Source organism: Pinus tabuliformis, chromosome X (genome assembly GCF_031772625.1).
Source record: "Pinus tabuliformis cultivar Carrire ecotype Pingquan chromosome X, CPIR1, whole genome shotgun sequence".
Taxonomy (NCBI): domain Eukaryota; kingdom Viridiplantae; phylum Streptophyta; class Pinopsida; order Pinales; family Pinaceae; genus Pinus; species Pinus tabuliformis.
In genome coordinates this window covers 1012492923-1012520759 of record NC_142308.1, presented here as the reverse complement: position 1 = coordinate 1012520759, position 27837 = coordinate 1012492923, and the positions used below count along the sequence as shown (strand labels likewise).

The window sequence follows — 27837 nt, the reverse complement described above, 5'->3', positions numbered from 1 at the left end:
AACAAAAATGACCCCATTTATGGCACTTTATGGATATCATCCACCATCCATCACATCACCTTTAAGAGAAAATTCCAAGGTTCAAGCAGTGGAAGATCACATCGAGCATCAACAACAAGTTCTCCAACTCTTAAAGGATAACCTCACTCTGGCACAAAATCAAATGAAACAACAGGCAGATCAGCATCGCAGTGAAAGAAGTTTTGATGTAGGTGACTAGGTATTTTTACGGCTCCAACCATACAAACAAATGGCTCTCAAGCAAGCTAAGAGGGATAATAAATTATCACCCAAGAACTACGGTCCTTACAAGGTGTTGCAAAATATTGGTACTATGGCATACAAATTGGAGTTGCCTACATCTTCCAAAGTACACCCACTTTTACATGTTTCATGCTTAATGAAGGTTATCGATGACAAGCTTCCAATTCAAATAGTGTTGTCAAAACTTAATGAAGGAAAAATCATATTTGAGCCTGAAGCAGTCACGGAAACAAGAACTCGACAACTACAGAATCAATCAATTTCAGAGTATCTCATTAAGCGAAAGAACTTACCAGCTAAAGATTCCATGTGGGAGGATGAGAATTTTATATAGAAGCATCCAGAACTACTCAAGCGTTGAGGACAACACTTTTTTGAAGGAGAGGGGCATGTTAGGTCCCTATAATACTAGTGTACCCCCCTTATTGTTATTGTTGTGCCCATGTAGCCCCCATATTGTTATTGTTGTGCCCCATAGAAGCCCACTATTGTTATTGTTGTGCCCTTACATTATTATTGTTATGTAGACTCTGATTATATTGTAACCCCTTAGACTCCTATATATACAAAGGAGGTCTTATCATTTTATCATCCAAGAATTGTTCATTATGTAACGTAAAGGAGGTTTCCCCCTCGAAGAGGATATTTTTTCAGTCGTTGATCTATATTTTCTGTGAGTTGGTTGCATAACTTGATAATTACTTGTGAGTGTTTGTTGGCTTCTTGTTAATTTAATGTTCTCTTCATCAAAAGTACAGAACATGAAGATCACAAGAGACAAAGAACACAAAGATGTAGGCTCCAAGCTAGGGAAAAAACACCATAATGGGGAAAACCCAAGAAATCCTCTTCTTATATAATCAGATCAAAGTGAGATATCCAAGACCAAGACTACCACAAAGAACCCAAGTCAACCCTCTTCCAAGTCTTTCCACCACGTAAAAGTCAACAAAGTCAACACTAGTCAAATTTATGAATTCTGGTCATCCCCTGAAATTTCAGCCCCTGTAACAACTTTAAAAAATCATAGAGAATATTCGCACACATGGACAAAATAGGGCAGAAAACAAAACTCTCTCTCCTACTTCGCTCTCTCTCTTCTTCACTGATTTTTCTTCTTTCTTGCTTGCATAGAAATCGAATTGGTTGCCAAAATGTGGAGCACAGTTGCCAATATATAGTTGCTCGACCATATGAAGAGACACAACTTATGTGTTGGCAAACTTGTCCATTTGGAGGACCAACTTGCTCTTGTGGTGACAAAATTGACTCTTTTGACTAAAAATAAAAATAAATAGATAAATTCTTTACAAATAGTCCAAATGGGACTTTGACTCGTGACAAATTTTCTTATTGACTCAATAAACCCTAGAGGCATGAGAACATCCTTGACTAATGAAATAATAATATTAGAAACGTCTTTCTCTTCTTTTTTCTTTTCATGAAATACATGTTGATACAAGTACAATAATAATTATAAAGATCGAACCTAGTTACATTTTTCAACATCTTTGTGGCACTTATCTTTGTGACATGCGAGTTTCTCTATGGCACTCATCTTTGTCGCATGTGAGCTTCTTTGTGACACTTATCTCTGTGTATGTGAGCTTCTCTATGGCTCATCATCTCTGTGAGAAAGCGAAGGGTTGTGGCACTTAGGCCACTCTATTGCAGATTTTGATTATGAACCAATGTTGACTATTTCTCGCTCCCTTGTCTAGTTTTGACATGGCAAACATTGAGGTCAAAGATTGATGTTTTGATTGAATATTCTGATGTACATTTTGAAGAATTGAATTCTCTCTCATAAGGAAAGATTTGCTGGCTTTTCCCCTTGTGGTTTTACCCTGGTCGCTAGCCTAATTTCTAGTGTCTCTTGTCATTTGGAAAACATACCGAGAGATCAAGAGATCAAATTTCTGAAGTGAGAAGTTCTTAGGAGGAAATTTTGATCGAGTAGATTTCTTGTAGTTGAGGGGCAGGGATAGTTGGGTTGGAGTATCTTCTCCAGAGCCCAGGATACGCAGCAAAGAGAGGCAGAGAGACACCAGAGGGGTTGACGCTGAGCCAGAAAGGCCCACGCAGAGCTTAACGTTGAGCCAGAAGGTGGTCTCATGCAAAGGCAGCTCAGTCACCCATGCAGAAGTTCGAGTTTTGCAGAGGAGTTGACATTTCTAAATTGGGAGGGCTGGAAACTGCTCCAAAAGGCAAGATGTTTCCCAATTGAGCTGACACAGAGCCTTAGAGAGCTCCACGCAAGCCCACGTAGTTACTGAGCAGGGGTAACATAGTTGTAGCCGAGGACAGTTGATTCATGTAATGTTCCTAAGTGGTAATATGAGAGATATTTAAACAAATAAATAGAGCAATAGCATAAAAAATAAAAACATCCATTAGACATCCATGAAAACGTTGTAAATCTCGAACTGCTAAGCCATATATTATAAATTCAGAGAGCTAGGTACAATGTAAAATGGAATGGTGCACATGGGCTTGTCTCAAGGACAAGCTTGACAAAACCCAGGTGATGAAATAACTGAGCTGAAGGCTGCCTCGTTGCTGCACCACTCTGCATTGCGCTGTCCCAGTAAACTACTGCCCTACTGAACTTCGACCTCCTGGAATGTGCCCAAAAACTACCCAAAAAATTATGTCCTTTCAATCTCGGATTCCTTGGACAAAACCCAGAAGATAATTTCTCTAGATTTGACTTTGGATTTTCAGCCTCCTTGGAGCCTCTTCCCAACAACTGCTGCTAAATTCGACTTGCAGGAAACAACCTACAAATCCCTCTGAAAACTCCACTAGAATGCTAGATTCACCTGTGCTAACTGACTCCTTGCTCCTCGGATGATACTTGGCCAAGATGACTGCTCTCCAAAGCACCACGAAATAGCTGCCAAAGGCCTCTACGCAATCCCTCTGCCCATAAATTCGTACTGTTGATCCCCCGGTCTACCTAGCTGAAAAAATTAGTGAAAATGCCCTCAACAAATAGCCTTCCCAGCTCCCGTAACTCCCAACGAGCTATGGACCTCACTGTTGGTTCTATCTCCTCCTGCATGCTTCTGGCTGCCTAGAAAATACTCAGCCCCCTGCTTTGCATTGCTAGCTGAAGGGTGTGACTGTGTTGAACTCTCAAAAATCCATGTGGAATAGCCTCCCTAGGGCAGGCACAGATGGTCCCCTGAAAAAGAGGTTGAATCTCCCGCTTGGAAGATTCATGGCTAAACAGCCGGTAGACTCACTAAGCAGCAGAGTGTACAAAGGTGTGTTTGTTTGCAAATGATCAAGATGAAAACAAAATGAGAGTTGATCTCTCTTTATAACTCCTTGGCCCCCCTTAGCCTCATGTGGGCCCCTTCATCCACCCATTAGAATTTCCCTCCAAGCATATCGAATGGCTAATTCGAACTCCTATGTGGGTGGCCCCCACATTCCACTAGCAGCTAAATAAAGTCAATTTGGCCCCTAATTCGAAAGTGTGGGGCCCTCTTCCTTAGTAAAAAAATGTGCAAAATTGTGTAGCAGCACCCTGTTACTAATGTGTTTGAGAAGGGACATGACAGTCCTCCCCTCCCAAATGTTGCTTGCCCTCAAACAACCTCAAAGTTGGGTGCTCCAAAATATGCTCACCCTCCTAGGTGACATCCTCATCTGGCAAGCTCTTCCAATGCACCAAACATCGTTTGTCCTCTAGCAATGCCTGAACAAACACCCTCTCTGACTATGGACCCTCACTATCACTACAAACTTCAACAGGGTCCCAAATGTGCCATTGGATCGTCCCTGATCGTTGTACTATCCTATTGCAATGTGATTTATTTCATATTTTTCGTAGCAATAAATTGTTAAATTAATTTACAGTTAGAAGCAATAATTTCAGTGGCTGCAATAGGATTTCAGTAGTGAATTTTCACATGGTGTCAAAGCAATTTTGACCAAACGAGGATACTCAAAAGCAGAAGCAGAAATTTGTTGTTCAGAGGGAGCAGCAAGACAAATTTCTGGTGGCTGTGCAATGCCTAGCCAGGTAGTGCAAATTGCTTGAGCAAGTTCAATTTTTCAATGCAGGTTGGAAGAAAATTTCAGCTTGCCAGTTCGAGTGATTCCAGCAAGCAAAAGGCCAGTTGTAGCTCAGAATTTTCACTAACCAGATTCCTTGTTGGGCGCAAGAGGGTTTTGCAGCAGTTGCTAAAGCAGAATTAGCGTCAGGTGGAAGAGAAAGTGCACACACAGAGGGAAATTTCTCTCAGAGGGTTTTTAGCCTAGAAATCCATATTTCCAATTGCATTTGGTAGTTGCTACAAGCAAATTTTCTCACTACAGAAGGGAGTGTGAATAGAAGATTCAGCAGCCTAGCAGGGGGGAAGAGGGAGTTTCCAGTTCAGGTTCAAAGATGACCACAGTTGGGCTTAGAGATCACAATAGGTTGGAAGTAGCCTCCCACTTTTTCATCTGGAAGGCTAGGATGTCCTTCCTGTTGGATGAATATGGCTTGAAAGCCTGTGTAGGTAATGTAGTGGCAATACCTCAAGATGCAAATCAGCTGAAGGAGTACAGGGAAGATATGGTGAAGGCGAAGCAGATGATCCTAGATGGAGTCCCGGACCATATAGACTCACATATATCTGGCAAGAACACTACCAAGGAGATGTGGGACACTCTAGACCAGCTATATCAGAATACTTTCAAGCAGCGGAAGATGTTCATGCAGGAGAAGCTGAGAAACATCAAGATTTAGAAGGGTGAAGGCATAAATCCCTTCCTCACCAGGATGCAGAAGGGTGAAGCCGTAAATCCCTTCCTCACCAAGATTCAAGAAGTCCGTGATCAACTTGCAACCGTTGGGGAGGCACCTCAATCGACAAAGCTTGTGTATTTGGCACTGAACAGTGTCTCAAAGAAGTGGCAAGTCTTTGTCCAAAGTATCTTAGGTCGAGACACATTGCCTAGATGGGACAAGATGTGGTCAAACCTACAACAAGAGGAGATGAGGCGAGCTCTAGTAAAGAGAACCATCAACAGAAGCAACAACAAGGGTGAGAAGGGTGAGAAGGAAGAGGAGAATGTGGCCCTTGCATCAAAGGGTCTCAATCAGGGAAAGGGGGAGAAGAAGAAGAAGAAGGACCTATCTAAGGTCAAGTGCTTCAGGTGTGGCGATTTTGGCCACTACAATACTCAGTGTCCTCTCAGGAAGAAGGACAAGCAGGAGAAGTAAGACTAAGCGGTAGCGTCTGCAAAGATAAACAAATTATCCTACAAGCTAAAGGAAGATTTTGCCATGTTTGCAACTATACCTCCAAGAGCGAGGTGGGGCGATATGGAGTTATAGTCCTAAAGCAACGCAGAGGGTTAGACAGGGTCCATTGAGGTGTCCTCCTCATGGATCATTACATTGCTACAAGGGCCCACAATATTCAGTAACAAGATGGATCAGTGTCTGATGATGCAGTCAGACTCCAGAGTGACAGTTGCAGCTAGTTGCAGTCAGGTGGTGATGAGTACAGATGCAGTGTTGACAGCAAAGCAGGTGGCTTAGTACAAAGTTAGCAACAACGTAGATTCTTCAATGGACAGTGCAAAAGCTAGTAGCAATTAGATGCTCAAGAGACAGATACAACACAAAGACACAGTTGATTAAGTATTTCAAATGCTTCTCAGTTGCAATAGTTACAGTAGCAGCAGCAACAAATGAGAGGGAGTTGCAGTGCAGATGCGGTAACAGTATAGCAGTGTCAGCAGCAACACAGATGCAGCATCAGAGTTGCGCAGTGGTTGGTGGGTAGTGGCAGTCAATCACAATGGACAGACATCAACAGCGTATGGAGGGTGATGCAGAGACAGGGTGTTGTAGCAGTAGTACAACACTAGAACACCTTCCTCGCTAAGAGGGAGTGTTAGTTTTTGTAGCATCGAAGGTGTTCTAGTCTCGAAACTTTGTGGAGAGGCTAAAACACAGGAATTCTCCATAACTCAAAAATCGTTTCTAGAAATTCCACCTAGAAGTGTCTCAATTAGATTATTAGCCTATTTTTAAATATTTCCTAAGTCTAAACTTAGGAAAAGGGGTTAATTAATCAATATTAATTGAGAAAGGTGTGAATCATCTAAAAACTCACACAGATCAATCCAGATATGATCTCATCCATCGATTATGTTTTAATCTTGGTCGTTGGAATCCCAACTAGAGATTATAAGAGGAGGTTGATGGGTAGATGGAGGACACACACACTTGACATCGATTTCCTTGGGCAGCTCGATTTTCCAGAGAGCAACAGCAGTTGTCAGAAGAGTTCGAACCAGAGGAGGGAAGCAAAGACAAAGAGGCGCAGGGACAGTGATCTAGAGGAAGATTTTCCAATTCTGGAGAGTACACTGCAGAGAGGCAGAGATAGCCACAAAGAGCTTGCGCAATGGCTGCACAGAAGCCTCTAAGAGGTAGTTTGATTTGCAGATTTGGGAAGTCATTTCCAAGTTTCAGAGGCAGGAAAATTTCGCAAAGGTCTGGAGAAACGTATCCAAAGTCAGTGGCAAACTGAAGAGGCAGCTCAACGTGAGATCCAGGCAACACGAATTTGTGCCTGCACAGAGGCTGACGCAGGGCAATTCGTGGAGGAGTTTCAGAGGCCAGCCTTCAGTACCAGATTGCTTGTGGGGTGAGGAAAATTCCTCACTAATTTTGCCAGAATTTTCTCTACACAATTGCCAGTTTTCCACATCCATATTGTACTCAGATTATTTCACTGATGCTTAATAATAAAAACCCTCAATTGTTGCATCGATTTTCCCAAGTTGGTTTTTTTTCTGAGGACTTTTGTTCAAAAATAACTATGTCAAATTTATTGTGTGTGTGCAGACATTTTCTCAGATTCCAGTTTACCTTCCACAGTAGTTTTATTTGTGAAGGTTGCAATGTGGTTTATTTCGTTGTTGCCATAGCATTAAATTGTTAAATTAATTTACAATTAGAAGAAATAATTCCAGTTGCTACAATAGGATTTCAATAGTAAAATTTTTACAGAATATCACCAAATACTTGGCCATGCTTGTCCAGCTCTCGTTGAATGTCTACTCTGTATTGCCGTTTGTCACTGTTGGGAGTCTTTTGGCTTGTAATCCTGCATTTTGCTGCATACGCTATATCTCTGCACCTAAGTATGGCATCCATTCTTCTAGCAGAAACGACTTGTGGTCCCCCATTAGTCATGCCCCTCAAAACTACCTTATTTCCATTAAGGGCTTTAAATTCCATTTCCAATGCTTAGTAGTCCATAGTGTGCTTCCCCAACGAATATAACCATTGAACTCCCAATACCATATTAATATCTGCAAGATCTATTACGTAAAAGTCACTAGTGAAAGTATAATTACCAAGTGTTACACTCAAACCTGGAATCATTCGCATGCAATCCAAGTTGTATCCATCTACTACTATCATGTCAAGGCCCTTGAATTCTTTAGTGGGAAGTCCCCTCCTTGCTACTAATGTTGCATCAATGAAGTTGTGTAGCTCCTCCATCAATCAATGATGTGATGTGTTGTCCTTTGACGACTCCCTTGATCCTAAAAGTGTAATACTTGGGTGTGCCTGAAAGGGTTGCAATCTTAACCTGTGGTCGTGTCTTCTTCTCTCCATTGGGCCTTTCCTCTCCTTTTGCTTCCTCTTGTGATGATTCCTCCTTAGGGTTGCTAGGATTTTCTTCTTCCTTTGCTTCCTTTTGTGGTGGTTCTTCTTCAACATTCGAAGTGGGTTCCTCTCCTTCTTCATCAAAGACTACTTCGATGTAGTGAATTTTTCCCTTACCTGAGCAGCAACGTCCTGATTCCCATGGCTCCTTGCAATTGAAGCATAGCTTCTTTCGCCTAAGTTCACTTCGTGTTTCCTCATCTAGCTTGTTTTCTTTGTTCTGATCACGTTGAAAGGGCTTCTTCTCCTTATCTTTTAGAGGAATGAAAGGCTTGGATGGAGCCTTAGACTTAGTGGTTGCATTTCCCATATCCCGAGTCTTCTTGATAGCCTCCTAAAGGGTGGCGGGGTTGAATGCCTTGACCCAACCTTGTAGGGGTTTGGCTAATGCCTCAGTGAAAAGCATGACTAATCGCTCTTCAAATATATCTATTACCATGACTGTGGTTCATTCAAATTCTACAATAAACTCTTGATGCGACCCCATTTGCTTGAGTAGAGCCAATTCTCTGAAGTGGATGTCAGGGTTCTTCTGATCAAATCTTTCTATCATCCTTTGCATAAAATCTTCATAAAAAGTGATGTTGGCATGCCCCAATATTACTAGACCATGATACCACCATTCATGCGCTTCCCCTTCTAGATGCAATGTAGCAAATTGAATCGCATCTGTTTCCGCCATAGGGTTGAGCTTGAAATAGGTGTCAAATTTTTGCACCCAAGCTCTTGTTGTACATTTAGATGATCCATCAAATGAGGGAAGGGAAAGTTTATTCACCTTGCGTATTAGATTAGAATTAGGTTTTCCCCTGGGTCTGTTTCAGAATCTGAAATTATTGTATTCATTGAAGGTCATGGCTACTCACGTGTTTTCTTCTAGCACTGCATATTCTCGAAAGTATAGTCTAGCAGTCAGTTTGGTTCAAGAGCTTCTTGGTTTACCGTGGCTGGATTATTTGTAAATTGAGGAAGTAACAGTCAATGACTCCTTCTGTTGGATTCCCTAATGTTAGGAGGGACGGTTATGATTCTCACTACCTCCCGTGTTAGTTTTGTTGTTGCAAGCAACATTTTCATTTCCTATGAGATGAGTCACCAGCTGAGCAAGTTGTTGTTGTCCTTGGGCCAATGTTTGCATTAACTGTTGTCCTTGTTGTTGCCCTTGTAATATCAAGTTTGATATTTTTGTTTGTCCATGTATCAGTACATGTAAGAGTTCCTTGGCATCGAGATCCCCTTGTTCTTCCTTACCCTCCATGGCTGCCCTACAATTAACCTTATTCTTCCTGACTATAACGTTACTTGTATCTCCTGGAAACATACAAAGCTCACAAGCTGGCAGGATTCCAGTGCTCTGATACCACTGTAATAGAGTAAGGTAATTTTACCCTAGGGTTTGTTGTAACAATAACTTCATTTTTTTTAGTACAAGGGATTCAATGAATACAATCCCAATGCTATAGTAATTTATCAGTTTAGCACTATTACAAATAGTACAAATAATTTTAGACGAAGTATCTTTCAATAATGCATCGATTCCATTAATACAATATGGAGTTGCCCACAATAACCATGCATATGTAATCCAACAATAATCATGCATACGTAATCCAACAATCTATGATGAAACAGTTATAAGTTGTTGCCATATATTCAAATTTGACAAGAATAAATGCCCTAACTGGTGACTACAACTGCAACAATCTCTCAACTCCTAAATAGTTAGAACCCGTGGACCTATATTGTAATATAGCTCGATTTATTGTGCCAAAATCGGTATTTCTTCTATACAGGTATTCACAATCTCTGTCCTTTTGTTTGTTTCAGGATCACGTTTCAGGAGGTCAACTTCGACCTATACTTGTTTTCAGGACCCAAACTGTAGGAGGTAATGCCCTTTGTGGTGGTTTCAATGTTTTGGTCAACCCACAAGATGAACGCGTGTCAATGCAATGATACAAGTTTGAACGCAGGTGGCCCAGAATCACCATAACTTCACCCCAGATCTCTTATCCACAAACAAGAACATGCAACCAGCTCATAGGATGCCCTTGCGAAAATGCCCAAAACCTTAATCAATTTAGAAATTTCCCCATCGAAGCCCTTAAAATATAGAGCAAATTGTCATAGAGTTTCCCCGGGATTCGTTGCCTCAATTGAATGGGATTTATGGCCAGAGCAAGGAAGAGAACCAACCAATTTCGTTGCCTACCGGAATATAAGATCAGGGACAAACAAAACCTTTATTGCTTCTCCAAATGGTACTCTGATGACAAACCAGGAATCAAACAGAACTTTGTTGTGTCTCCATAACATAAATACAGGATAGATAAAGAGGAATCAACTAGGGTGGAATCTTTCACCACTGAAATTGACAAAGGAGAAGGGGTCTTAAAACCCTCAGAGCTAATGCTCAAGAAACAAATGAATTGATCCACACTTGATGATCCAAAATGAATTCAACCTTCTCATATTTATAGATTTCCTAGAGGGGTCTCTTCTTAATTGATTGAGTAAATTTTACTCCAAACCCCAATTTTGGGTTTCTTTGCCCAACTGCCCCAAAACTCGTGCAAAATTGAAAATTTTGGGGTTTTCCCCTTTATTGAGGACTGTAGCATATGGGGATAATTTCGTCCTTCATTCATCCTCAATTTGTAGAGGACATTACATGGAAGTTGCATTCCATTTGAGTAGCAACTTCTTGATTACATGCCACCTCTTCTTCATTTATCAACACCTTCAATAATTATTTTCAAGCAAGTTTTAGCTACTTCTGCATATATTATCAAGCTCATTTATGCATTAACAAATCATTGACTTTTACGAGCTTTCCATAGGACATCATTATAGTGGCTGACTGCTTACTTGACACCAAATATTCTAAAACTAGAGAGATCCAAAAGTAATTCAATTTGCTTATGTTTCATATAACAAGGCCGAATCAAAAAAAATAAACCTCAACAACCCAGTTTTCCATCAATCTACAAAACTATAAGATTACTTCCTAAAACTCATACTATTAACATTTTAGAACAATTAACCAAGGTGCTTAAATTGTTATAGCAACCATGTTGTACTTCATCCTTAACGCCAATGGAAAAATGCTAAGGACTTGAATAAATGATAAACGCCCATATTTGCTTCAATTCTAGCTTTTTGCAAGAAAGAAAGCTTTTGGGAGTAAGAAAATAGCCCAAGTGGCCAAAAGCACCTCAACATGAGAACCCATGCAGCAGTAATCCTAGATGCGGTTAGGATATATAGAATCTGATGACAATATCTTTCATGTCCAACTAAAGCTTGTAAATAATCATAAGATATTACAATTATTTTAAGAATGTTGTTCTTTACTCTGCTGAAATTCTGATTTTATATTTGTCAATGGAAATTTCTAGTGTAATGCAAGTTATGAGTATTCAATGTTTTGTTGTTATGCTGTTTTCCATCTCAATTTTTCTAAAAGTTGCAAATCTGGAAACATTTGCAGAAATCATCACTTCTATGACTGAGCTCTTCTTGAAGAACCATAAAAGAATAGAAACAAACCAAAATAACTTCAACCAGTGGACGAGACATTTAACGACAAAGTCTCAACAAACAAGACTCTTCATATTCCAAAAATAAAAGTTAGAATTAAAATTGAAAATAAACAAGTAGTTCCTTGCTGTTTGCCAAAAATGAAGTCAATGGAGAATTTGAAGCTATGTCTCCACTGAATGAGCCTTATTTTTCCACCAAATACATATAAAAATTGTGCCATTTAGTTTTTGTTTACTGATTACTGTTGTTTTGAGCCTGCTTAAACTCATACAACAACTTTGCTCTTAATAGGTACCCGACATCCCGTGTTCTCTTCATAGCTTGAGAGGTCCAGACCAGCCATGTGTGAACAAGGGTACAGTCCCTACAATCTGAGACATGCTTCAAATTGTTTTCTCTTATGGGAAGACAAACAAATATAAAGCTCATTGGTTCATTTCTACGTGCCTTGAGAACTGTGTCAGCCCTCCCAGTATCAGCATCAGTTAGATCCAATTGTGACATCTATATCAGAGAAAACAATATAGAAAATTGTTTTGCACCCCAAAAATTGATTAGGAATAGTGTGCATTGAATTTTTAAGAAATTCAAATTATTTGCACAAATTACGAGAATCCCACTTTTCTATGTCAATAACATTAGACGGTAAAGGTAGGGTTATGAATTTCTGGGGTAAAGTTTGTCGTTCTTTATCTTCTTAAATTCTCACTTCCATGCCCTGACAAAATAAAATGGGACCACCTAGCGTCATCGTGCTCTTATCCTAATTTTTTGGAAGTTTCATAAAGAGAGCACTGAAAGAAGGTACCAACTCTGGAACCTAATGTGCACCATATTGCATGCCTACCATATGATAAGTCAGCCCTGCAAGTATGAGCATCACTTACATCTACGCATGGCATCTGTATCAGATAAAACAACATAAAAAGTAGGTGTCCTGCACCCTAGAAAATGATTAGAAATAGTGTGCATTAAATTTTTAAGAAATTTGCACAAAAAACATTCCTTGTTCTCTGTCTTCTTAAAAGAGTTGTAAAATTCTCACTTCCATACCCTAAAAATATAAAATGTTGGGACCACCTAGTGCCTTCATGCTCTTATTCTAAGTTTCTGGAAGTTTCATAACAACTTCATCACCAAAACAAATGATGAGAGCACTCCTTAGTACTTGCCAACATTAGCCATCCAATTATATGTTAGGCATGCAATATAATGCACATTAGGTTATAGAGTTGCCACCTTCTTACATGTTGCTAGTCCAATGCCATGGGGTACAAGATATAGTTTATTTTGGTTTATACTTTATTTGAGTTAAATTGTCTAATGGATCTGCTACTTTGAGTTGCAGTTTGCATGCCTAATGATAACGGGATGATACATGGGTAAACACTTCGCTAGGGAGTTGGAGACACTTACAATTTTATTTGCAGAACAAAAACAACCTGAGCTTGAATCTCTAGTTGCTTGAATCTTGTATGCTAAGCCTTTGTTTTCATATGCAAATAACTGAATTCTATTTGATAGATCTTTGGCGGAAGAATTCACAGCCACATCTTATTCCTGAAAGAACTTTATAAAAAATCTCAAGCTTGTGGCTCCTTTTCAATGGACGGTAATTTAAAAATAATCACACTAGAGCCCCTAAAATGCCATTGTCAGCTAACTCTCGTACATTCAAGCAGTGGGCCAAAAACCTTGGTTTCTGGAACTGAACCGCTGTGAAAATATATTTCCACTCTATGGAGACAGTAAACACAGGCCCTAAAGGTATCTTTTCACTAAGAGGAAATGTAACTCATTGAAATCAATATCAATTATTCTCGCTGAGCACTGGCAACCAAGAATGTAATGCATGTGGTTAAGCCCAGGATGACGCTGTCATAGTTATGCCGCCATTTGATAGGTTATGTTACATGAAATGGCATGCGACGCTCTAAACAGACAATTTGTCATTGAAAAATCAAGTGCGCCGCCTTCAAGCATTCTGATGGGCTTCAAATTTGACAGACAACTACAAGTTGTTCACCATGAGTTGTTTCGTCTGAAATGGCAGCAAAGGCCGCAGAAGCATGCAATTCAAAATTGTTGGACAAGTTTCACTGGTTTGACAATGAAGCAATGCTATATCTTAAGATACAAGCCCCATCAAATTTCAAACCCCATTTTTTGTTTGGAGGAATGCCGCATGTACTATTTCCTGGAACAAATAAGGAAATAGAAAAATACATCACGGAACAGAGACAGCTACGACGCACGAACGACAGAAGTATGAGGAAAATCCCGCCCTAAATAGGACAGAAAAAGCAAGCATATGAGCCTACGCCCCAGATTTAATAACTGTATTGCAATGGAAACCAAGCACAAATTAAATATTTTGTCCAATGTCTACCTAAAATCGCTCCAGCAGCTTGAAAACAGGGCACATGTCTTAAATTACTCAAATGTGACTTGATTTTTTTTAAATGCAGTCAACCTGACTCGTGGTTTTTCCAATTAATCTTATCAGAGGTTTAACCCAGAATGCGAAATCAATATTAAAGGGTCCAAACAACAATTCTGTCCACATAATTTCGCGCTAAAATCGACCCAAAATCCAAAATTCGGACAATTAACATCAGAATCTTGCTGTTTTTCCATTCTTTTACCAGCAATCCCCATGCAAACGCTGAGATTCAAAAGCAAGAGCCATGTGAATCGAACAGCGTATTAAATCATGAGCAGTCTTGTGACCCAAAATTGCGAAAAAATAAATTAGAAGATACCGATTGCACACAATGTAATTCACAATCTCGTGGATATTTAAATAAGCAAATCTAGCTGAAACGACTGATTTGAAATAAAAAAGAAAAGCTGAAAATAACAGCCTGAATTTATTACCTGTCACTCGTAATGGGGGAATATCTGCAGGTCGAGCCGAGGCCTGTGATTGGAGAGGGGAGCTAATAACAATGCATTCCGGTGCCATTGTGCAATATAAAATGCATTCTATATTTGTTTATATGGAATTCTCGCTGTTATTTTACTTATTAAGGTGGTGGTGTCCACTGTCACCGCCTGCATGAAGAAGCGGAGTCGGAAATAGGACAAAAGCCACCTCCGTTTTAATAATCGGAGATCTAGTCTTAATGCCCACCGTTTACAGAATTAATTATTTCTCCGTACCCACCACCGAGCCAGCCGAGACAACCCATGGCCCCATCATTATTTGCCTTCCTCGTTTTCGCCCCTCCTTTGCTACAAACCGGGAATGGGGTTCGAACTTGGTTGGTTATATTTATGTAATTAAGTTGGAAGGATAATTTTTTATATTGATGTAATTAAGTTGGATGGATACCTTGGAAATTTGATCAAATTAATCGAGATGAATTCAAATCTCAAAGGAATTTTTGTATCTTTAATAATCCTTTAAAATACACAAAAATTATATATTTTCTTTGTAATAATAATAATATAATATTATGCAATAATTCACAACACCAGTCAAAAATTATGTAATAATAATAATATAATTTCAAGTTATAATTTAGTTAGAAATTATAACAAAATATTAAAATATGAGGTTCTAATATGCGGAGAGAGATAACTTTTTTCATTAAAAATGTCCCATAATTTTTTAAAATTCACTTTCTTTTATTTATTATTAAAATTTAAAATTATATGTTAAAAATAACAATAATATAATTTAAGGTTATAATTTAGTTAGAAACAAAGTATTCATATATATGAGTTTTTTAAGGTTATAATTTAGTTAGAAACAAAGTATTCATATATGAGTTTTTTTTGTATTTATGGAAAAAAAAAAAATATTGATATTCTTATAGTGGTGGTTTTTTTGAGAAGATTTTGTTCTACTATTTACTCATATTAAATATTTTATTTTGTTTTATCATAAAATGTTTAATGTGAGTAATCTGGAAATGATAGAACAAAATATTAATATATCATTGTATTTGTGAGATAAAGATCATTTTCATATATTAATTCCATAATTTTATTTTATTTTCACTAAGGTTCAATTATAAAGAATAAGTTTGGTGCACTTTCGCTTATTAAGTTTGTATTAAGTTATAAGTTACTCTAAGTCATAAGTTATTGGTATATTTGGTTTGAGGATTGTTGAATATGCTCTTAATATTATAGTGGTAGCCAAAATATTTGATGGAGCCTTGTCCAAATTGATCTTGAGCCTTATCCAAATTAGTTTAATCTCATGCAAATGCACCATGGTATATTATCTCTTAACAACAACCTCTATAAATTAACTCTTTAATATAAAAACCAACATATTCATAATTTTCAAAATAAATTTAAAGTGGGTTTAATGGTTAAGAGCATGTGTTTGAGGTCATCAAATGATTAATCGGGAGGGCGGAAGGAGCGAAGAATGGTAAGAGCTAGGGTTTACAAAAATTAATCAGGCGTTGAACACCATGGAGGGGCGTAAAGGGGGGAGCTCAACTCCCTCCTACAGTCAGGCAGTCTCCAGCCGAGGCAAGAAACTGCTGGAGGTTGAAAAAGGTCTTTCAGGAGGAGGGAAACAGGACAACGACAACACACAGGAGCAGAATAATAGGAGGGAGGGAGATAGAAAAAAAGATAAAGAAGAAGAGGACAAGCAACAACAAGCAGAAAACAAAAAACAAAATGGTCCATGTAAGCCTAAGACCGTTGTCACACCCAGAGTGGTGTTAAGTGATCCAGCACTGTAGGCGCATAGGGATCACATGAGGACTTATGCTATCATTTGTAAATTCATGGGGTTATGGCCCACAGAGAAGGTGCTACAGGCGTGGATTAAATATCACTAGAAACCTAAAGGGGATATAGACCTACATCTTGGGTCAAAGGGTTTCTTTATTGTAGTCTTTACTAACATCGAGGATAAAGACAAGTTGTTTGAAGGAGGGCCCTACTTCTATGCAGCTGCAGGCCTCTATGTGCGGCCTTGGATGATGAATTTTGTCCCGAAGCGCGAGACCTTCACTTTGGTCCCAGTTTGGGTACGACTCTACTCCTTACCCCTAGATTACTGGCAACCAGAATCTTTATCAGCAATAGGAAATAAAATAGGGCGTTTTGTTAAAATATCTGAGGCAACGAGAAGGGGAAAGTACACCTCCTTTGCCCACATATGTGTGGAGATGGATCTCTCTGGAGCTCTGCCGGATGAGGTGATCCTGGAAGTTTTTTATGAAGAATGGGTGCAAACACTGGATTATGAACATGTTCCTTTTAGATGCTGCAAATGCCATGAACATGGGCATCTATTCAGAGACTGCCCTCTCAACAATATAGAGAGAAGAGGTAAAGTTACAATAGGGAAAGAAACTGAAAGCTTTCATAAAGTGGGAAAAAGAGGTAAAGGAGGGAAAAGGTTGCAAAAGAAAAACTAATCCAAGGAAAAACAGGCAAGTCAGAACAGGTACGAGATACTAGAAGAAGAGGAAGAGGTAACAAAGGCAAATCAGGCCACAGAGGACAGCCCAGGGGAGAAGGAAAAGGAAGAAAATAGGGAGAAGATACAGGACAATAACCAGCAAAATGAGACTATGTTGAGCAACATGGAACTTGAAATGGACCAAGAAATGACCCCGAGTGAGGTGGAAACGGAGGATCATGAACTGCAGGATATTCTCGAAAGAGAACATCTAGATCTAGAAAGATTCCTAAAATAGGGGACCACGGAAGGTATGGATTCATTACCTCAAGATGAGTTTAATAGAGTGCAACAGCTGTTTCTGTGGAGAACTCAAGCTAAAGGGCTGGGAGGGAAGAGAAACCTCTAAAGACAGGACAACGAAGGGGTGAAAACCTTGAAAACCACACTAGGACTTGCTCCCAAAAAACCAGGAAGGAAAAGGGGCCGAAAGAAACAAAATGAGTTACTGATAGAATGTGGAAAACTGATGATAGATTCAGGTAAGATGAAAGATCTAACCAACTACTCCTTTACAAATCTTTCTTAATGAAGCTCACATCTTAGAATATTAGAGGTCTAGGAAGTAAAAGGAAGCAAAGGAACCTTAACAATAGAATGAAACAAGAAACTCCAGATATGATTTTCATCCAGGAAACTAAATGTTCAATTCAAAAAATAAGAGAAACACACAGCAAATGGCTCAAGAGATATGAATTTCTAGAAGTCAAGGTAGACAAAATAGCAGGAGGTATTCTCACACTTTGGAACCCTCAAAAGATTGGCATAGTGGATGCTGAGGCATCTAGGAATTATTTATCAGTGGTTATTCAGCCTGTGGGAGACAGGGAGACTTATTTAATCACAAACATTTATGGCCCTCAGAGACCTGATGACAAACTCAGACTACTCACTTCTCTAGAGGATCTAAGAGATAGACATTCATGAATACCATGGATTCTGGGCGGGGACTTTAACATGATCAAATCCTTGTCAGAAAAAAAAGGTGGGACCAGAACACTAAGCAAAGACTCTATAGCATTTCATAATTTTATAAACAACATGAAGCTAGTTGACACAGTTACAAGTAATGGCCTCTTTACCTGGAACAACAAAAGAGGAGGAGAGTCTCAAGTAGCCTCAAAGTTGGACAGATTCATTATCTCAGAGGACCTCATGCTCACAGGCCTTGATATGACAACGATAATTCTCCCCTTTAGTGGCTCAGACCATTGGCCAGTTCAATTTGAGGTGACCAGCATTGGAACCCCAAAAAACAGACCTTTTAGGTTTGAAAACATTTGGCTCACCCATCCAGAATTTATTAGCAATATTGAAAAATGGTGGAAAGAAGATCTGCAGATCCAGGGAACGAGGATGTTTCTATTACACAAAAGATTGAAACATATCAAACTTGGGCTTAAAGATTGGAATAAGAATGAGTTTGGCAATATTTTTGAAGCGAAAAAAGTTGTTGAAAGGAAAATGCAAGAAATTAATCAAACCCTTATCACAGATGGCTTTGATGGGGAAAGAAACGAACAAGCCAACAAGCATCAACAGGATTGGGAGGACTTATGCAAACAAGAGGAGATATTTTGGAGACAAAAATCAAGAGTACAATGGCTAAAAGAAGGGGAAAGAAACACAAGGTTTTTCCACATATCTAAAATGGAGAACATGTCTCACAATAGAATCTCCACGATCAAGGACTCCATAGACCAACATCTCAATACCCATAAAGAAATAGAAGCGGTGTTGGTTCAACATTTTCAAAGCATAGCAGAGGAACCTCTCTTAGATAGATCACAATTTATCAGGGACTTCACAAAGCACATCCCTAAGCTAGTAACAAGAGAAGATAATTATAATCTTAATAGGTCGGTGAATGAAGAGGAGGTTAGTGAGGTCATCAAAGAAATGCAGAATGGAAAAGCACCAGGCCCAGATGGTTTCAATGTAGATTTCTTTAAAGCATGTTGGAGTATTGTCAAGCAAGATATTATGAATGTGGTGGAGGACTCTAGGAAAAATAGAATTGTATTGAAGGCGCTCAACACATCCTTCATCTCCTTGATTCCTAAACAGGACAATGCTATGACACCATACATATTTAGACCTATAGCTTTATGCAATGTGGTGTATAAGATAATATCCAAAATTATTGCCAACAGACTCAAACCCCTTCTTCCTACTCTGGTTTCTGTGGAGCAGATGGGATATGTGGAGGGCAGACAAATTCTCAATAATATCATCCAAGCACATGAGGAGGTTCACTCATTGATGAGTAAAAGGCAGGCAGGAATGATTATGCAATTGGACCTGGAAAAGCAATATGATAAGTTAAATTGGACCTACATCAGGAAGGTCCTGCTAGCTTTTGGATTTGACCACAACTGGGTAAGATGGGTAATGACCCTGGTGACTTCCTCTAGTTTTTCAATTTTGGTAAATGGTTCTCCATCTAAGACCTTTAAACCTTCAAGAGGCCTCAGGCAGGGAGATCCTCTATCCCCCTTTCTCTTTATTCTTATGATGGAAGGACTAGGTCGAGCCATAAAGTCCGCTAAAGAAGCAGGTAAGATCCAGGGTCTCAAACTATCCGGGAACAGACAGGCTTTGACCCATCAACAATTTGTAGATGATACCATGCTACAGGGCATTCCCATGGTCAAAGAAGCACTAGCTTACAAACAAATCTTGAGTGACTTCGCTATGGCGGCGGGCACAGAGGTGAGCCTCTCCAAATCAAAGATTTTATTTTTCAATACTAACATTGCTATTCAGCGAAATATCTCCAGAATTATGGGCTTTCAAAGAGATATGCTACCTTCCAAATATTTGGGAGTACTGCTCACAGACAAACCTCTGAACAAGACTGTTTGGGAGTCTGTGATTAATAAGCTGTAAGACAAGACTTGAATATGGACTAACAGATCTTTGAACTTAGCAAGTCGATTGGTGCTTACAAAAGCTGTTCTGCAAACTATCCCCGTCTTCATGTTTTCAGCCCTTCCAGCTCCAAAAGGAGTTATGCAACAATGCAGAAATATCCAAAGAGATTTGCTTTGGTGTAAAGGGGAAGAAAAGAAGAAATGGGCCTTGAAGATTTGTAAACCCAAAAGCCACAGAGGTCTAGGATTGGATGATCCTAAAGTGCTAAATAAAGTTTTGGGGGAAAAATTATGGTGGATATGGATAAAAGATTCAAATGCTCCTTGGGCTCAAATTTGGAATCATAAATATGCAAGCAATTGGCAAAACAAGGACCACATAAGAATGTCTGGCATCATAAAAGGCTCCCACATTTGGAATAAAGCTTGGGAAAATAGAGACATAGTTCAAAAGAATAGCTTCTGGGAGATTAGAGCGGGAGACCTGGCATGGTTTTGGGAGGATAAATGGCAACAGGAACCTAAGTTGTTAAGAGAGGACTTTGTGGATCTCAAGAATGATACTGATAACAAAGGGTTACTCCGGGTAAATGATTTTTGGGATCAGACAAATAGTGAAGGAAAATGGAGAACCTGGAAGAAAATGGAATACAAGGATAATAGCCCCTTGAAAGCAAAGGCTGATGCTCTAATGGCCATTCTGGATCAAAGAAAGATACTGATATCAGCTGATCCTGACCAACTTAGATGGGGAAATAACAATGAAGGCACCTTTAACCTTAAAGAGGCAAAACGCATAGCCCTTGAGCTTGATTCCACAAAACCGGATTGGGTTTGGAAGAATCTCTGGAAGAACCAAGGATGGATGAAAACCAAACTGTTCATGTGGCTGGTACATCATAAGAAAATTCTGACATGGGAGAATATCTGGAAAAGGGGTGTTTTGGGCCCATCCAGATGCCAGCTATGTGAATCACAAGAGGAAACAATGGAGCACCTTCTCAACACCTGCATATTTACCTCCACGTTGTGGGATGGTATTGCCTTAATATTCAGACAAACAGACAGGGACAGAGGAAGCATTACCAATACCCTAAGCAACTGGAGGAGGAACTTCTCTGATTATGAAACGATAAACAAAGCTTGGGCTTTAACTCCAAGCTTCCTAATATGGGATGTCTGGAAAGAACGCAACAATAGAATTTTCAAAAATAAAAAAAGTTCCTCCCAGAGCATCATGGAACAAATTTTAAGACAGCTCAAGGAGACGGTTGGAACTTTAATGCAAACACCCCCTACAAATCTCCCTTCAAATGCTGATGTGCAGATACTTCTTCAGTTGGGTATGCAAGGGCTTATTCATCAGGGCAAGAACAGGTTGGTAAAGCCACTGGTCACTGATAAAGATTTATGGCATCCTCCCCCAAAGGAATTATGAAATGTAACATAGATGGGGCCTCAAATGGAAATCTGGGTATGGTTGGTTATGGTGGTGTAATAAGGGATGAAAAGGGATGCATACAGTACATTTTTCATTTCAATTTGGGAAGAGCCACAAACAATATGGCGGAGCTAATGGCACTAGAGTAATGTTTAGAAATCCTGAAGAATGACAATCTTCAGAATATCATAATTGAAGCAGATTCTGAGTTGATCATCAATTCGGTCAAGAGAATCTGTTGTGGTTCGACTCCGGAAAAGGTCTCGAGACACTGGAGGCTTCTTCAGGTCTATCAAAGAATCCATCTCTACCTTCAAAACATGAGAACCTTAAGCTTCACACATGTGCGCAGGATGACCAATAAATTGGCAGACATACTTGCCAACAAAGGTGCTCTCTGCACTAAAAGTAGTAATAAGTACAGATGGCAAGAGGTTCCATGGGGTAAATTGAGGGATGACTGTCTCAATCAGGTGAATGAGGATTGAGAGATACATCGGAATAGAGAATGTCAAAAGTCGCAGAGCTTGGGTTTGTAGATACACAATCAACATGAAGGGGTTTTCCAGAGGTAATTTTGAAGACAGAACGCAGGCCTTTCTTAGCTTTATCAATCCAGAACAGCTCAGACACAGAGTTTTTGGGTGGGAGATGATCTGCAGATTGAGGTTTTTCTCAAAACTTTCTCCTAACACAGATCAACTCAGTTTTACTCAGTGGGAAGAGGGGGTGAAGAGTTTTTAGTTAGAAGGAACAATAGCACCCCACCATAGGTATATAACTTTTGGCAATGGATACAGCGAACCGGTGAGGTTGGTCTACAGGTTTTTGGGTACTCGGATGGCAGGAATCGCTACTGCTTTTCTTCAAATGGAGATTCCTCTCATCTGTTGGATCAAACGGCTGAGGATCAAGAGTGGAGATTCTAATTGCAGATTAATGGGTTCAGATCAGAGTCTTTGCTTCCTCAGCGGACCCGAAACCTTCCTCATAAATATCTTTACTTTCGATATCGCCCTCAAGGTGGTTTTTGGCTTATCGAAAGCTCTCAACTCTGGTAAGTGGTTTCAAAGATTTGAGCCCGATGCCACTCAACATGCAACACGTGGCTCTAGTAGGAGAGAGAATACCGCCCTCATCGGGCGGGTATTCTCCGAGCTTCTTTTCCATCTGATATGTTTATCAACCGTTGGATATTGCGAGGCAGATCAACGGCCCAAGATCATTTTGCATGTTGGTGGGTTTGGGTCAGAGTTATGCCTTATTGTTATTGTCCGTGCTTGTTCAGCTTCGTGGCAGGTAGCAATGAATTTCAAGCGGAGCACATTCACAATGTTTATGCCCCTTTTCGGATCCGAAATTTGAATAGTTTGGTTTGTATTCCTTTTTGGGTATAGTTTTAGTTCCAGCTTGTTTGCCTTTTTTCGCTCCGTTGTTACGGATCAAATTGCATCTGTTTTTTGAAGGACATAGGGGTGGGAGCCCATGGCACAACTGTTTAGCCTTGGGCTCGGTGGCCCATACCCTGGGTGGGATAGTTAATTCTATGTCCCTCGATTCCTTAGGGTTGGTTGTAATTTATGTAATTAATCCTTTTTGTTTAATATGAATAGAAGGCACGACTCTTGCTTCAGCAAAAAAAAAAAAAGAGCATGTGTTTGCTCCTAAGAAATCATATTACTCAAATCCAAAGAGAAAAGAGAGTAGAGTATGCATGCCTTGAGAGATAAATCCTTTATCCCACAAACAAAGGGATCTCATACACCAATTTGTTGTTATTATTATTATTTATTGTCAAAACATGAAAATTTCTATACAAAATAGTACTTATTATAAACCAAATAATATATCAAATACAACCTCATAAAAATAAATAAATATTATAATTTAAGATCTTGGATTACATATGTTTGCACCTAGAGACACTCATAAGCCCAACGTTATAGAGATGTTGTAATGTTTAACATTTTGACTTATTCAAAATAAGATAAATTAAGAAATAAACATAAACATAAAATTCTCAAGCGCGTGGTTTTCTTCAATAGTATTCATAATCTATGGTATTATTCTCTAATATGGCTTATTTAAAGGCTAATAATTAAACAAGCCTAGATCCATCTACCAAGCCCCAAGAGAGGTATTTGCTTGAACATGTGTCCCATAAACAGTAAAGAGATAAAAAAAATTGTTATGGATAAGTTCCACAAGTGTACTTGGGATAAGGAGCTAGGGATAAAGAAAAAGTATTATATTGAAGTGTTTAATCTCACTCATAATCATCAACAAAAAGCATACATAGAGACCAATATTTCTTGGAGATCCAAAATTCTTATTGCTCAATTAAGGACTAATTCTCATCAACTCCGTTGTGAAACAGGGCGCTGGAAAATGCCAAAAGAAGTGTGGGAGGAAAGAATGTGTTTTTTGTTCTTCTGGAAAAGTGGAAACAGAAAAGCATTTCATTTTAGAATGTGAGGCCTTCAAAGACAACAGGGAAAATTATGCAGATATTCTAGCAGCTAGCTCTTGGGATAATCTATTTAGCGAGGGGTTTGTCAAGAAGTTGGAAGCGTTTATTATGAGACTTCACAGGAAAATGGTTGAATACATCAACTAGATGAAGAAGCAATATGTACCATAGGCTATCTTTAGCCTCATGGACGTTAAAATAATTTTATTTCTTTCTTTCTTTCCTTCTCGTCACTTGGTAGATCCCCAGTTAAGATGGATATAGGTTGGTTTAATTTCTCCCTTTAAATAGGCTATATTCCACATAAATACCATAGTCAATACTATGAGCCATTTTTATTTTTATTATTATTTTATTTTTATAGGTTTGTTTTTATTTTGTTATTTTTATTTTTATTTTATTTTGACCAAGTTAAAATGTTTACGTTACATTAAATTATGTTACAACATCTCTACCATTATAGGCTAGAGAGCACCTCTCAACTCAATTCTTTACAATTTGTGTAAGAAGTTATTAAAAAAATGGATCTTTAAAATGATTGAAAGTAATGATTAGAAAATTAAAAACATATGCACTTTGTAAACCAAATTCTTAATAATTATAAATAAAAATATCTAAAAATCATGATGCAACTGTATCCACAAATTATGGCAAAGAATTGTGAGGTAAGCAAATTTATTGTTATAGTCTTGTCTTCACAAAAACTAAAATACGTTGATGTATGAAGTGGATAAATTAATTGCATGCTCACAATGACTTCCACAAATTTTGGTAGGTAAACTACTAGTAAGTCTTTGCATTTACATTTTTGCTTCTACTTATTAAAGTGTTAAGTAGCACATAAATAATGGTGGTAGTAACTCTAGTATATTTATTTACATATTATTCATGTCCATTTTGTATGTGAATAATTGCTTAAATGAATGTGGAGAGTAACTAATGATTCTTTATCCGTTAAAAAAAAAAGATCTTACACACAAATTTGATGTTATTATTATTATTGGTGTAGTCTAACTAGTAGACAAAACAATGTTTTCACGAGTATTTTCTTTTTTCCAATTTTACCAAAATTTGGTAGAAGTTTTTTTAAATCATATGTTTAAATTTTTTAATCTGCAAAAATCAAATAACTGAAGTTTTTCATGGTGTTGAATCTAATGTTTTCACGAGTATTTTTTTTCTTCCAATTTTACCAAAATTTGGTAGAAGTTTTTTTAAATCATATGTTTAAATTATTTAATTTGCAAAAATCAAATAACAGAAGTTTTTCATGGTGTTGAATCTAATTATATATTAAAAACACATTTTAAATAACAAAAAATCATGATACTTATTAATTACATTGCCTCATTATTATTTATTCTTAACAAAATCTCAAAACATCAAAATAATACTTATTTAATCAAATAATATATTAAATTCATCCAAAAAAATAATTTGTTTAATACTTATTCTAAATCAAATAATATATTAAATGCATCCAAAAAAAGAATTGTTATAATTGAAGCTCTTGATTACATATGTTATATATCATGATCATGATCACAAGATATATGAGGATAAATTTATATTCTTATATGTTATTTACAATTAATGGAAAAGTTAAGAAAAAAAAAAGGGTTTTTATAATAATTGAAAGTAATGATAAAAAAAATTGAAGACATAAGTATTTTACAAATCAAATTTTCAATAATAATTATAAATATAATAGTTGTAAGGTGGTTTTACTCTTTACGATTTTTAAAAATTTGTATATAATGTTTTGTTACACTTGAAATTGTTTTTGAGAGGTGGGAAAGTTGTTCCAATGGTTTTCGCACTTGCAGAAGTTTTGGAATTGCAGGGGAATGTTCAATTTTTAGAAAGAACTGTAACGAGAGCTGGGATGGTTTCGAAAGCTTCGAAGATGCAAAATAGGAACCCAAGCTGACTTGACACAAAATGGGGGGAATTTATTTTTTGGCTCCAAAAATATCCTCGGTTCTTGCCAAACCAACTCCCAAACCTCCTTAAATGTTGGTTCCTTGGGCCTCCTTTTCACTCCATCACTGAGGTTTGTTGTTTGTTGTTGACAGCAGGACAATTGAGAGCATAGAGTTGAGAGCAAAGAGTGGTTGACCCAACAAATAGTGGCTAACATTTGTTGTTTAGTGTTTGTTGTTCGATATTTGTTTTCTTAATATAGGTTAGAATATTGTGAGTTGGATTGTTCTTGAGTTAGATCCATAGACATAGACATAAACATAAATAGAAATGAAAATCATACATTCTGGTTTATCCCACACTCGTCAGTAATCATTGTGTGTTTTACGATTTTATTCAATTCTCTGTCATAGTCCTCAATATGGATTTAAATGCCCAATAAATAAATGTTACAGAGATTTTTGTGTTTATAAAGAAAAGAAAAAATTATTAGAAACAAAGTGTGTAATTAGAGTCGTTGAACTATTTAAGCAAAATGTTGAGAGGTCTATAACATCAATTTAGTGTGAACTATGTATTGAAAACACAAATCAAATGAAATGTTGCAAGAAATAGGTGCTTAACATGTTAAACGAGCACTTTAAACCCTAAATGGAATTTTAAACTAGTAAGGATGCTCTTAAATTATGAATAAGAGTGATAAAATAAGAGGTTAGAATAAGAGGCTTAGTGGATGAATAAGAAAACTAAGATTGGTTAAGACAAATATGGATTGAGGCACTTACTAAGGTTGGTTAAGGCTTAGTGGATGAATTATTCCAACTCAAAGTATTCTAATAGTATTAATTTTGATTATTATATAGATTATATAACTAAAAAAAATTATTTTTTTAATTATTTTTTTATCATGATTAGCTGTTTCCAGTCAATTTTGGGGAAACCTCTAGCCATTCTGGATACCCATACCCAAGTTCCCAACATTCCCACCTTCCAGAAACTCATGCAACATAGATATAATGTCATTATTAACTCGGAATTATGTAATGGATCCACTAAATTTGAGCTAGAGTTGTAATTGATAAGAAATTGACACGAGAAATAGATATTGTAGAAATGTGAAATAGGTATGTATTAATTAAAACGTAGAAAGTTTCTGAAAAAAATATCTTGTATATGGTCTTGGCAACAGTCTAAACACTGTAGTGCCCTCAACAACACCTGAAGTTGCACAACAAACTGTGGGGAGTAAATAATGCTAGTTTTTACGAGGCTCAATTCCACGGTATCATGATTAGGTATCATCACTATTCATAAGATGGATTGTTATGCACACTTTTAGGAGAAAATAGTGGGATAAACTTTCAATGTGAAGAGTGTAACCACAAACTCTATCCATTTTCCATAAACTTTGTTGCACAAATTTAGAAATGAAATTGTAGAAATATTTAGAGACACAATTACAAAACTCTTGGGGATTATTAAATTGTAGATTATTAATATATTTTTTATTCTTATTTTCAAATATTTTAATTTTGGGTGGTTTTCCTACATAGATTAACAATAAAAATATCTAAAAATTATGGCATGGATATTGCAACAGTATCAAAAAATTATGGAAGAAAATCTACAAGTTAGGCAAACCCATTGTTATAGTCCTCTCTTTGCAGAGACTAATAATAAATTGATGTCTAAAGTGGAAAAATTAATTCCTTACTCATGCGCAAGGATTTAATAAATTTTGGTGGGTAAACCACTACTAAGTACACATTTACATTTTTACTCCTACTCATTAAAGTGTTGAGGAACACATAAATAATGGCAGCCATTAACTCCTTATAAGTATATTTATTGGTAGCTTGTTCCCATCAATTTTTTATGCAAATATTTCCTTAAATTATTGTGGATATTAACTTATAGTAAATATATTATTTACTAAAGTATGAACTATTTTCAAGGATTTTAATTTTGTGTAGTTTTCCAAGCTTAACAATAAAAAAAAATTGTTGCACCAATATTTAAAAATCACGGAATCGATATTGCAATTATATCCATAAATTATGGCATAAAAGATATAGTTATCCACAAGGCATTGTACTGCAGTGAAAGCTTTAAGTTGTGTTTTAATCAAATGTTTGAAAATATTTTTTAATAATGTTGAAAAATAAAAATACATTTCTCAAAATTAAACATTATAAC

The 27837-nt window shown here is 37.6% G+C and overlaps 1 protein-coding gene across 5 annotated transcripts in view; it reads right to left on the bottom strand.

Moving 5' to 3' along the window:
* Positions 1-14727, bottom strand: part of LOC149143188 (uncharacterized) — a 121391-nt gene extending 106664 nt beyond the window's left edge. For 4 of the 5 annotated variants that reach the window (XM_089447370.1, XM_089447369.1, XM_089447371.1 and 1 more), the window contains exon 1: positions 14375-14726. Coding sequence is in view for 2 of the 5 variants with exons in the window: in XM_089447368.1 (XP_089303494.1) it covers positions 14375-14462 (88 nt within the window). In the remaining 3 variants the exon portion in view is untranslated. Of the gene's footprint in view, positions 1-14374 lie in introns of all 5 variants that reach the window. The other variant, XM_089447367.1, reaches the window with a different exon arrangement.
* Positions 14728-27837: the final 13110 nt, after the last annotated feature.